This window comes from Vigna unguiculata, chromosome 3 (assembly GCF_004118075.2).
Source record: "Vigna unguiculata cultivar IT97K-499-35 chromosome 3, ASM411807v1, whole genome shotgun sequence".
In the NCBI taxonomy this organism is placed as follows: domain Eukaryota; kingdom Viridiplantae; phylum Streptophyta; class Magnoliopsida; order Fabales; family Fabaceae; genus Vigna; species Vigna unguiculata.
The window spans coordinates 61423002-61435039 of NC_040281.1; the positions used below are offsets into that span (position 1 = coordinate 61423002).

Below are 12038 nucleotides of genomic sequence, written 5' to 3' on the forward strand. Positions count from 1 at the left end.
ATGTTGAAATATATTTAGATGCAATGGATATTGGGATACCATTAAATAAATAAATAAAGCATCTAAGCAACATGACAAAAATATTGTGAAAAAAGATTTCACAAATATTGTGAATTTATTTCATGCCTATGTATGGCTGGCTGGACAAAGCAATAAAGCTTTTGATGAAAAATCATGAGATCCGCCAAATATGCTCCATTCCCAGAAGTGAATGCATCAATCAATATTATGAATTTATTTCATGCCTTTGTATGGCTGAACAAAGCAATGAGCTTTTGACCTCAAGAAAATCATGAAACCTGTCCAAATTGGTTCTGCTTCATTCCCAGAAGTGAATGCAGCAACATTTGATTTATATTTTCATGATCGTGATCATGATCTTGATTTTGGACATGGTTATAAAGAAAATTTCAAAGACACATTTTGTCACCAGAAGTGGCACAATAATGTGAAAAAAAAAATCTCATATTGATATTTACGTTTATATGAAAAACGAATGTTTGCACTAGTACCAAAAGAATGTGCCTTATTGATAGTGCAACAACTTATACAATTCTCAAGAGTAATAAATTGTTCTCTTGTTTGATAATGTGAGACATCAATGTTAGTATTATTTATAGTACTACAAATATATTTGAAGACTCTAAAAGAGCTACTATACTTCTACCAAGAAGTTGAATAGAAACTTATTAAGTTTCAATGATATTTGTCTAAATGGATATTATATTGAGACAAACAATGAAAAAGATATGAAATATCTTTATATCTATATGATTGAGTTGAAAAAGAAAGTGTATTGGAGAAATTATCAACATTCTCTTATAATTTGTACTACAAGTTAATAGTACAATTTAAATGCATGTCATGGTAAACCAGAAGTTTACAAATCAAAATGATTGCCTTGTTTGACATGATCAATTATTATGATGCGAAAAAAAAAGGGTTGAAAAACTCATGTGAACACGTTTGAAGCGTGGTAGACCTATTGGTTCCAAAGATAAAAACTCTTGAATGAGAAATGGGGCTAATATGCAAAATAACCTAATCGAAAAGGTTGAAATCCCAAAAGATTCATTTGACATAATTAATGGTTCAGTTCCAGAAGAACCTCAGGTACCTGAAATGGTTGAAAATGATGAGATCTCAATAAATTATGTCATGAATCATATAATATGGAACCAAAATAAAGTTAACATTGACGAAACTTTTACTTATAACATAGCGATGAATGTTATGAATGACAATGAGGATTAATAAGCAATGATCATTGAAGATTATCGGCAAAGAAAAGATTGGCCAAAAGGAAAATATGCAAAGAAGCATAAGTATATTTGTTTGTTAAACGAAAGGTTTTTGAACATATAGTTCGCACAGCTGAAGTTATGAAACCCGTTTGGTACATATGGATTTTTGCGCAAAAATCAAATTAAGAATCATGAAATTGTTAGATACAAAGCACAATTGGTTGCTCAAGGTTGTTCACAAAACCTTGTATTGATTTGTGAAAAACATATTCACTAGTATTGGATGCAACAACATTGCAATATTCGATTATCCTAGTTGCACAACAAGGTTTGCATTTACATCTAATGGATGATGTTACAACCTATTCGTACGATTCTTTTGAGAATCATATTTATATGAAAATCCCTGAAGAATTTTATTTGCCCAACAAGACAAATTCTAAAGAGGGTTATTCAATAAAATTGAACATGCTCTTTTATTGATTAAAGAAATCAAGACGTGTGTGGCATAACCGTCTTATTGAGTACTTATCAAAAGAAGAATATAAAAATGATCCTATTTGGTCTTGTATTTATATGAAAAGATCCAAATAATGAATTTGCCATAATTATTATTTATGTAGATGACATAAACGTCGTTGGAATTTCTAATGAGTTCACAAAGGCAATTGATTACTCAAAGAAATAATTTGAGATGAATGATCTTTGAAGGGCAAAGTCTTATTTGAAATTAGAAATTGAGTATTTAAATAAAGGTGTTTTTATAAATCAAGAAGCTTATATAATTAAGGTGCTTAAAATGTTCTAAATGGACAAGTCATGTCCATTATGCACTCCAATAGTTGTGAGGTCGTTAGATGTTGATAAAGACTCTTCTTAGACCTCAAGAAAATGATGAAGATCTTCTTGGTCTAGAAGCACCATATCTTAGTGTCATAGAAACACTAATGTATCTTGCGAATTATACTCGATCTAATATTGCATTTGCTATAAATTTGTTAAGCAAGATATAGTTCTTCAACTACAAGAAGAGAATGATTTGGAGTAAAACATATACTTCGTTACTTTAAGGGTACTACGAATATGAGCTTATTCCATCCAAATGATTCAGATTCAGACCAATGGGTTATGGATATGCATGTTATTTTACATATTCTTATAATGTCACAATGGTTGATCAGAAACAAGATGTTTGTTCACATGTGGTATCACAATGGTTTCATGAAGGTATATGAAACAAACCATAGTAGCAACATCGTCTAATCATACAAAATTACGAGGAAAGTTGTGAATATGTTTGGTTAAGGTTTATAATTCAACATGTGCAAGAAAATTGTGACTATCCCCGAGAAAGATGGAATCAACAACCATATATGAAGACAATAGTGTATTGTTCAATTGAAAAGATGATATAAATATCCAAAAATTCGTTCATCTGAAAATATGACAAGTCTATTTGTAAAGTTTTTGCCAAGAAAAACTTTTGAGCAAATGACTCACAAATCCGGACTCTGTCACCTTAATGATGTAAGTTTACATGAGGGGGAGAAATAGAATATGTGATGAACAATATTGTATTAAAGAATACAGAATGTTGTACTCTTTTTCTTTCACTAGGTTTTTTATCCCAAAGGGTTTTTCCTAGTAAGGTTTTAACGAGGCACATTCTTTATCAATGGACACTCAAGGGGGAGTGTTATGAATTAATGATTGTCCATTGATTTGATACATTTACTCATATGATTCATTACTCTTTATGGTAAATATTTGTATTAACTAAGTTGATTTGTTTCTTTTATGGATTACATATTGTATCTATAAATAGGACTCTTCCTATCAATAATAATAGACAAAATGAGTTGCTCCCTATTCTCTATTCTCTATTGTTTCTTCTCTATTATCTATTATTCTTTCTATTATTCACTTTATTTCATAACAATGTAAAATTTATACTTTAATTTTTTTTAAAACATTTTAGATGTTTAACACTATTAATTTAAATTTATTTGTGTTTAATTATATTTTAATTTTTAACATTAAAATATAGTTATTTTATTATTTAATTATTTTTTAATTTTTATCAGTTATCATTAAATAAAATATTAACACAACTAAATAATACTTATAAATATTTTTGTCATTTAAATAAAATAAAACTATAAGTAATTAAAATGATTCGTTTTGGGATAAAAATAAAAGAAAAAAGAAAGTAATAAATGTGCACTAACCATGTTAACCATGTCTTCCCATGCCGAGAAAGAATTTGCAAACCTCTCGATACTGAAAGTTAATCTTCAAACTTATGGGTAATGACAGATCAAAGAATGATTAATGCATTCAATATATTCTCTCAATACTAAAAACTGTATCAAGCATAGCTGGGCTTTAACCAGAATCCTAGTAAAGCCTTCACCCGATAATATCTTTTGTAGTTTTTGGTAATTTAGTATTTATATTTTTTTATTGTCTATCATTTTTATTTTTTTAAAATATATTATTTACATTTTTTTTTCATCTAAATTTTATATTTTTAAATACTTTAAACAACAATTTTTTATTTTTGGAATCTAATATTTACATATTTTTATATTGTCAAATCAATATTTTATTTAAAATTAAATTCCATTTTTTAATTTTGATTAACTCGGTATATTATTTAAAATAATTATATATAATAATTTGTATTAAAAAAATATAAATAACATAAACAAATTTGTATCATAAAAATAATTAAGATATTATTATTTAATTTTATAAAATAAAATATTTATATTAAATTTAATTATAGTTGTATAATTTTTAAAATTATACAGGTTACATGGGTAGAAATAATTAAAAATATATAGATAATTTAAATATATTTTGATCATAAAACAAATTAAAAAATAATATTTATAAAATATAATATTTATATTGAATTTAAATATACTTAAAATTTAAAATTAATTCATTAAATATACTACAATTTTTAAAATCCGTGCGTTTGATGGATAAAAATACTAGTTATCACTATAAATACGAGTAGGTTGACCAAAAGGTAACCCACAACCGAGAAGACAAAAAGTAACGTGTATTTAGAAAAACTCCAGACGTTACCAGATATTAATCATATTATTAATACATACAGAGTTTTGAATTAATACATTATTGATGTCAGAATTTTTATTTTTCTAAAATAAGAAACGCTTAATGAGATCTTTTATTTTTTTTTCCTTCTCTTGCAATTGATTGAAACACAATTGTAGTAAAAAAGACATTTTTAATAAATAAATGTTCTTTCATAAACTGAACAATAAATTTTTTAATTTTAAACTTAAGAAAAGGGGAAATTTAAAAAAGTAAATAAAATATTAGAAGTGTGGTTGGGAGCGTGTGAAGCCTCTGAATGAAACAGTGTGCTTTGGTAAATCTAAAAGAAGAGTTAGAACAATATTTGATAAAAATAAGAATTGAAATTATGTTATGCGAAATACGACGAAAACACAATTATTATTCTTTAAATTGTTAACTTAATTGACTAAATATTCTTCTCGTAAAATAAAATTAGTAAAATGCAAGTATTCAGAACTTGTAATATAACTTAAATTTATATAAAGTATTTTTATAACTTTTTAATTTCAATCGATAGAAATAAGACATATTTTTCCAAATACGTAATTAAAATGATAAAATATTGTTTATGAAGAAACAAGTTGTTTGATACAAAATAATTTATGGATAATCTTCTATGGATTTAGAAAAATATATTCTAGTTCGCATTTATTCATAAATTGAACCTTTCTTTTTGTTTTTGTTATGTGTTTTTGATGAATGAATCACCAACTAACTTCATTGACACTAATCCAACAAGGAGGAATAAAACATGGGAGTTTTCTTGTTACATGTACGAGATTAACTAATTAAAATTAGGGATAAATATGTTTTCTCTTTCTCAAGTTTCAGTAAATTTTGAAATTAATTTTCTTTTAAAATTTTATACCAAATTAGTCTTTCATCTTCAAAAATGTGTGAATATAATTTTTCTTACCAAAATTTGTTAAGTTTATTTGATATTTTAAACGCATTTTATGATAATATTTTAGTTAACAAAAAATGTGTCAAATGGTGTAAATAATTCAAATACTATAATGGAATGCGCTTGAAACGTCAAATAAACTTAACAAAATTTGGTTAAAAAGACTAAATTCACGAATTTTTAAAGATAAAAGATTAAATTGATAAAATATTTTGAAGAGAGACTAATTTCAAATTTCACTTAAAAAGAACATATTTAACGCTTATAATTATAATAAAAGTAAGTATATAGGTACAAAATCTAAAATGAATTACAATTTCGACATTTTGTCTTCTAAACTATATCAACTTTTATGGGAGAAATCCATTTGAAATAATTCTGATTTTTTTTTCAGTTTATGATTATTTTAAAAGTAGCGTCGTAAGAAGTGATTGTTTTAGAGAAAAAAACTATAAGAAACATAATTAATTTAATATAGGGTTAAATATGTTTTTGGTCCCTTAACTTTAAATAAATTTTGGAATTAGTCCATTTTGAAACTTTGAACCAATTTTGTCCTTCATCTTTTGAAATACGTGAATTTAGTCCTTTTAATCAAATTTTGTCAAGTTTATTTGACATTTCAAGCGCCTTTCACAATAGTATTTGACTTAACATTAAAACAAAAATGTGTCAAATAATATAAACAATTCAAATACAATCCTAAAATGTGTACGAAATATCAAATAAACCTAACAAAATTTGATTAAAAGGACTAAATCCTCGTATTCCGAAAGATGAAGGACTAAATTGGTCCTAAGTTTCAAAATGGACTAATTCCAAAATTCACTGAAAGTTAAGGGACTAAACACATATTTAACCCTTTAATATAAAATAAAGTGTGAAAAAGGAACATGTGTTTGCATAAAAGGGAAAAAAGATTTGTTAGGGTAGAATGGTTGTAATAAAAAGAAGTAGAGTGGTGTTTTGTGGAAATCAAATCAGGAAGGTGAAAGTGAAGTGACATTGTCAATACGTCGTCGTAGAGTGAGGCTTAGACAATTTGGGGGTAAACACAAAAGAACACACCTTTCTCTCTCCGATTGCTTCCCTCTCATCATCTCTGCAAACACCAATACCAACAATTGCACCCTCCATTCTGCATTTTAGGTTCTTGTTCTCTTCTTTTTCTTCTTCTTCTCCGTTAGGGTTTTCTTCCTTTCTTTCTTTTTCCATTTCAATTACATCCTTTCCACCACCCTTCTGCTTTCTTGATATCAAAATCATATTTTAGTTCACTGTTTTTTCTGTTTTCTACCAATAAACTTTGCTCTCTCTTTTTCTCTAAATCATTGGTTTTTCATTTGGGAAGTTCCTGTTATTTGTGTTATAGAGATTGGATTTTTATCTACACTTTCTATGGTCGATTGTGTTGTGCTTGTTTAATGTGTGTTTCGCTTCTGATATTTGATAGCAAACGTGACTGTGGATTCTGGGCAGTGAAATTTACTTGTTGGGCCCTTGCAGTAAGGAGTTCAGAACGCTAATGCAAGGACCTCTTTCACTGTTTATTATCATCTACCCAGATATTTTGACTTTTGAGTTATGAGTTATGACATTGACACTTGCATTTTGTCACTTGTATAATAATAAAAATTATATGTTTGCTACTTGGTAGGCCATGGCTACGAGGAAAGTTATTGCTATATGTCAATCAGGAGGTGAGTTTGTGACAGATAAGGATGGATTATTGTCATACAGTGGAGGGGATGCGTATGCAATAGACATTGATCAACAGACAAATTTAAGTGATTTTAAGTCAGAGATAGCAGAAATGTTCAACTGCAATGTAAGTACGATGATTATCAAGTACTTCCTTCCTGGCAACAAAAAAACACTTATTACAGTGTCTAAAGACAAGGATTTGCAACGCATGGTCAGTTTCCTTGGGGATGTTAACACGGTTGATGTGTTTGTTATGTCAGAGGAAGGAGCTGCTCGAAATAACAATTCCAACATGCCTGGTAGTAGGTAGTTTTCACAAGTTCTGTTTGTTTATCACTCATTCTTACGTAGACTTTCCCTCATACTGATAGACATTTATTATTTATATAGTTTGATTAGACATTTATCATTTATATAGTTTGATTTGGCCCATAAATGTAGAAATTAGGATGTTGAAAAATAGTGGATGCTGTGGCTGCGACCAAATAAGGTGGCCATAGGATATGTTAGGATCATATGCATTCACATGTGCACTTAAAAAGCTTTTAGAACACTTGTTTTTTCAGGTCAAGCAGGACAACTGTGTCGGAAGCCGTTGTTCCTGTCGTTGCTCCTATTGATGTCATTGTTGATGCTGTCCAATGCATTGATCAAGTAGAGGTTGATGTAGCTAATGATGTATCTGCACGTTCTGTTTGTTCTGGGGGTAATGATGACAGTCATCGTAAAGCTGCACAACAGTGGGAAAATACCATCACTGGTGTGGGCCAAAGGTTCAATAGTTTTAGTGAATTTCGTGAAGCATTGCATAAATACTCTATTGCTCATGGGTTTGCTTACAAATATAAGAAAAATGATAGTCATCGTGTCACCGTCAAATGTAAATGTCAAGGCTGTCCTTGGAGAATATATGCATCTAGGTTGTCTACCACACAGTTAATTTGCATTAAGAAAATGCATTACAATCATACTTGTGAAGGATCTGCCGTTAAAGCTGGGTATCGAGCAACTAGGGGTTGGGTGGGAAGTATTATAAAAGAGAAATTGAAAGATTCACCCAATTACAAGCCAAAGGATATTGCTGATGATATAAAGCGGGAGTATGGGATTCAGTTAAATTATTCTCAAGCGTGGCGCGCAAAAGAAATTGCTAGAGAGCAGCTTCAAGGCTCCTACAAAGAGGCTTATACACAGTTGCCATTTTTCTGTGAGAAGATAAAAGAGACCAATCCAGGGAGTTTTGCAACATTCACAACTAAAGAGGACTCAAGTTTCCATCGTCTCTTTGTGGCATTTCATGCCTCAATATCTGGTTTTCAGCTAGGTTGTCGCCCTCTCATTTTCCTTGACAGAACCCCTTTAAACTCAAAATACCAAGGGGAATTATTGGCTGCAACTGCTGTGGATGGAAATGATGGCATTTTTCCTGTGGCTTTTGCAGTTGTTGACACCGAGACTGAAGACAATTGGTGCTGGTTTCTGCAGGAACTGAAATTAGCGATATCAACATCTGAGCAGATCACTTTTGTTGCAGATTTTCAAAATGGCCTAAAAAGTTCATTGTCTAATATATTTGAAAAATGCTACCATAGCTATTGTTTACGTCACCTTGCTGAGAAATTGAACAAGGATTTGAAGGGACAATTTTCTCATGAGGCCAGACGGTTTATGATTAATGATTTTTATGCTGCTGCTTATGCCCCCAAATTGGATACTTTTGAACGTAGTATTGAGAACATTAAAGGTATTTCTCCGGAGGCCTATGATTGGGTGATCCAAAGTGAGCCAGACCACTGGGCAAATGCATTCTTTAATGGAGCAAGGTATAATCTCCTTTCATCAAATTTTGGACAGCAGTTCTACAGTTGGGTGTCAGAGGCACATGAGTTGCCAATTACTCAAATGATTGATGCATTACGAGGTAAGATGATGGAAACAATTTATGCACGACGCATAGAATCTAATCAATGGATTACAAAGTTGACACCATCCAAGGAGGAATTGCTACAAAAGGAAACATTAGTTGCTCGTTCACTTCAAGTATTGTTCTCTGAAGGTAGCACATTTGAGGTCCGTGGAGAATCTGTTGATATTGTTGATATTGATAATTGGGATTGCAGCTGCAAGGGGTGGCAACTTACTGGTGTCCCATGCTGTCATGCCATTGCTGTCTTTGAATGTGTCGGTAGGAGTCCATATGATTATTGTTCAAGATACTTCACAGTTGAGAATTATCAATTAACGTATGCAGAATCTATTCACCCTGTGCCAAATGTTGACAGACCACCTGTCCAGGGTGAATCCGCTGCTTTAGTTATGGTAACCCCTCCACCAACTAAGCGCCCTCCAGGTCGGCCAAAAATAAAGCAAGTTGACTCGATAGACATAATTAAACGTCAGCTTCAGTGTAGTAAATGCAAGGGACTTGGCCACAATAGGAAGACGTGCAAAGTTTCATAGTATCACAATTCACAACATAGTAAGCAACCCTCTGTCTCGCTTTCTTTGTGCAACCACTTGGGTGTCTGTGTACAACGTATGACTTCTATGTATGTATTTTTGTTACCAAGCTAGATTTTTACATAAAGTTATTGGATTGGATTGATGGGAGGTTTTGACCTTTCTAACTTGTTATAACCTGTTGAGTTTGGACTTCTTTTAGCACAAGTCCACTTCCACACACTTTCCAAAGCACCCAGACACTTCCAACTCAACATTATGGGGAGGAAATAATTTCTCTTTCCCTAGAATACTTGTCAGTGTTGAAAAACTAAAATACCAACATGATGATTCATATATAGGACAATTGTATGTGTTTTGTTGGTATTTACTTGTATGTTTTGTTTATTGTTAATTCTTTGTTTGTAGTTTTGATAATTTTTTCGGAATTTCTATATCATATCAGCATAGTTAAATGACCGTTTTGGCGGTTCTACAGTGCTGTTGCATTGTGGAATTCCTAGACTCCGTGACAGCAACTCTGTCCACTGTTGTGGGCGCAATGGGTGTCATGGTCGGAGCATACTCCTGCATCCTCATGTCATCTCCAGCAAGACTCTGGCCAATTGAACTTTTGCCTTAATATTATGCAAATTTTAATACATTTTTTATTTGCACTAACTTAATTTTTTACATGTATAATTGATATATCATTTTTCAACAGCCACATAAGTTCTGCATGTTGGTGACGCTATCAGCCATACGATATTAAGCATTATAGGATTTCCAGTATTTTCCGTGATACGCGATTGATATCATATTATATAAGAAGACTACATAAATAATTCAATATAGTAGTTATCCCGATATCACGTATCTTGCTATGGCGTGTTTGGGACCGTCACTAAATGCCTATATTTGGTATTTAAAACATGGTTTAGAATTCATTCAAAAAATATTTTAGTTTCAGTTCAGAAATCTTTGATTCAACCTTAAATTTTCATTTATTTTTTTTTACCACATTTGAAAATCGTGTGTTTTAGCGAAATGTTCGTTTATTTTGATGCTTCACTAATTATTCTAACTAGCCAATTGTTGTTGAATTTATAACTTTTTCACATGTTCCTGATCAGGGATAGAGTATCTGTCGGGATGACTTTATGATAGCCTTTATACCTGAACAGTTAGAGGCCTTATTCTTTAGTAATGTCATACATGCATTCTAATCTTTACACAATAGCATTTCTTATGTATATGCTTAATGCTGCTTATTTGTTATTATATGATTATTTTTACCAGTAACTGATACAAGAAGTCTGAAACACTTGTGTCACAGGGAATCTTTAATCATATTGGATATCTGGGAGCTATTTCCAACAACAATAGAAATTGAGATAGTAAGATACATTGTAGTGGCTGCATGGGATTTGGTTCGAATCTCCTAAATTCCTTTGCTGAGTATATAGAGATTGTCAATTTGTCATATTAGTCAGTTTTTGTATTATTTTCTTTTCTCCTGTCAATGTTGTCTTCGAGGGAACAAATTAGTTGGTCCTGAGAAGTAAATATAATTTTGTATACTATTTAGATAGAACAGAAACCAAGAGTTCCAGAGTAGGATTTGTTTCCTTGTTATACTATTTTCTGTTTATTTAGTGGAATCTAGTTCTGGGCTGAAGGTATGCACTTAGAAGTGAACCTTGGCTTGTGGTTTTCTCATAGAGCCATCTTCATGACGGGTAGAAGACATGTACTTGTAGAGATATATGTTGCATACAATACAAGTCTGCAAGAGTGCTCATATGAAGTGTCTTTTGCAGGCCTTACTGAATGCCAAATTTATAATCACAGTAGCTCTTGCTATATGGTTGCTGTTTCTTTAAGATTTTGCATTAATTATAAGCCTGATGATTATCCTTCAAACTTATTATCGATTAGCTGGTAAGAGTGAGTACTGCTTTGAATTCAGGAGCACTGCAGTGAATTTTAATTTAAAGTTTGGTAGGTTTTGGTTGAGGTATGTCAATCAATCAAAATTAAACCACACTACATTAAGGAAGCATAACCTCAAACTCAGTCAATTGAATTTATAATTTTAGTCAAGTTGAAAACATTCTAACTAAGTCAAATTATCAATGTCTTTATCGAAAGCATCATGTTATTTTAACATTCAAAAAAAAATTTACATCTGCTTCACATTTATTATTTTACCTTTTAATCTATCATTTTTTTTGTAAATACAAAAATTCATTTTTTTTAACAATTTTATCCTAAAACTATAGTATCAAAAATCATTTTTCTTATTAAAACTAAATTCATGAATATATATATATATATATATATATATATATATATATTAATCTTAATTTTCATAACTTTTTTTTTACATAATTTTTTCTACTATCTTCGAAAGAACCAAATAACTTTTAGGTTTCAAATTTGATTGTTTTTATTTTTCTTTAATTCTTTTTACACAAAAAAGAATTGTTGACTCTCAATTTCAAAGTGTATAAACCCTTTATTTATTAAGTAATATTAAAAAAATGTATCTTCTTTATTTTTATTAATTCATAATTTTTATTTCATTTAAAGACTTTTGTGTCGTTAAAATAATATTCATTTTCTTTTAATGATTT

The 12038-nt window shown here is 30.3% G+C and overlaps 1 protein-coding gene across 3 annotated transcripts; it reads left to right on the top strand.

The window, feature by feature from the left end:
* The first annotated feature begins 6229 nt into the window (after positions 1-6229).
* LOC114178435 (protein FAR1-RELATED SEQUENCE 4-like) lies at positions 6230-11267 on the top strand. 3 transcript variants are annotated; one of them, XM_028064338.1, is made up of 5 exons: positions 6231-6408; positions 6713-6786; positions 6917-7269; positions 7530-9442; positions 10739-11267. In XM_028064338.1, exons 3-4 carry the CDS (start codon positions 6920-6922, stop codon positions 9421-9423), a joined length of 2244 nt encoding a protein of 747 aa, XP_027920139.1. In that variant the 5' UTR covers positions 6231-6408; positions 6713-6786; positions 6917-6919; the 3' UTR covers positions 9424-9442; positions 10739-11267. The 3 variants fall into 3 exon arrangements, with proteins under 3 accessions (XP_027920138.1, XP_027920139.1, XP_027920140.1); XM_028064337.1 differs by lacking the exon at positions 6713-6786 and having other exon boundaries at positions 6230-6408; XM_028064339.1 differs by lacking the exons at positions 6231-6408; positions 6713-6786 and having other exon boundaries at positions 6928-7087; positions 7224-7269.
* The last annotated feature ends 771 nt before the right edge of the window (positions 11268-12038 follow it).

What these genes read in the sequence shown, in the direction of transcription:
- LOC114178435 (XM_028064337.1), top strand. Translation starts at nt 6,920, where the DNA reads ATGGCTACGAGGAAAGTTATTGCTATATGTCAATCAGGAGGTGAGTTT. An exon ending in TCCAACATGCCTGGTAGTAG is followed by an intron (nt 7,270 to 7,529) that starts GTAGTTTTCACA and finishes TTGTTTTTTCAG; the next exon opens with GTCAAGCAGGACAACTGTGT.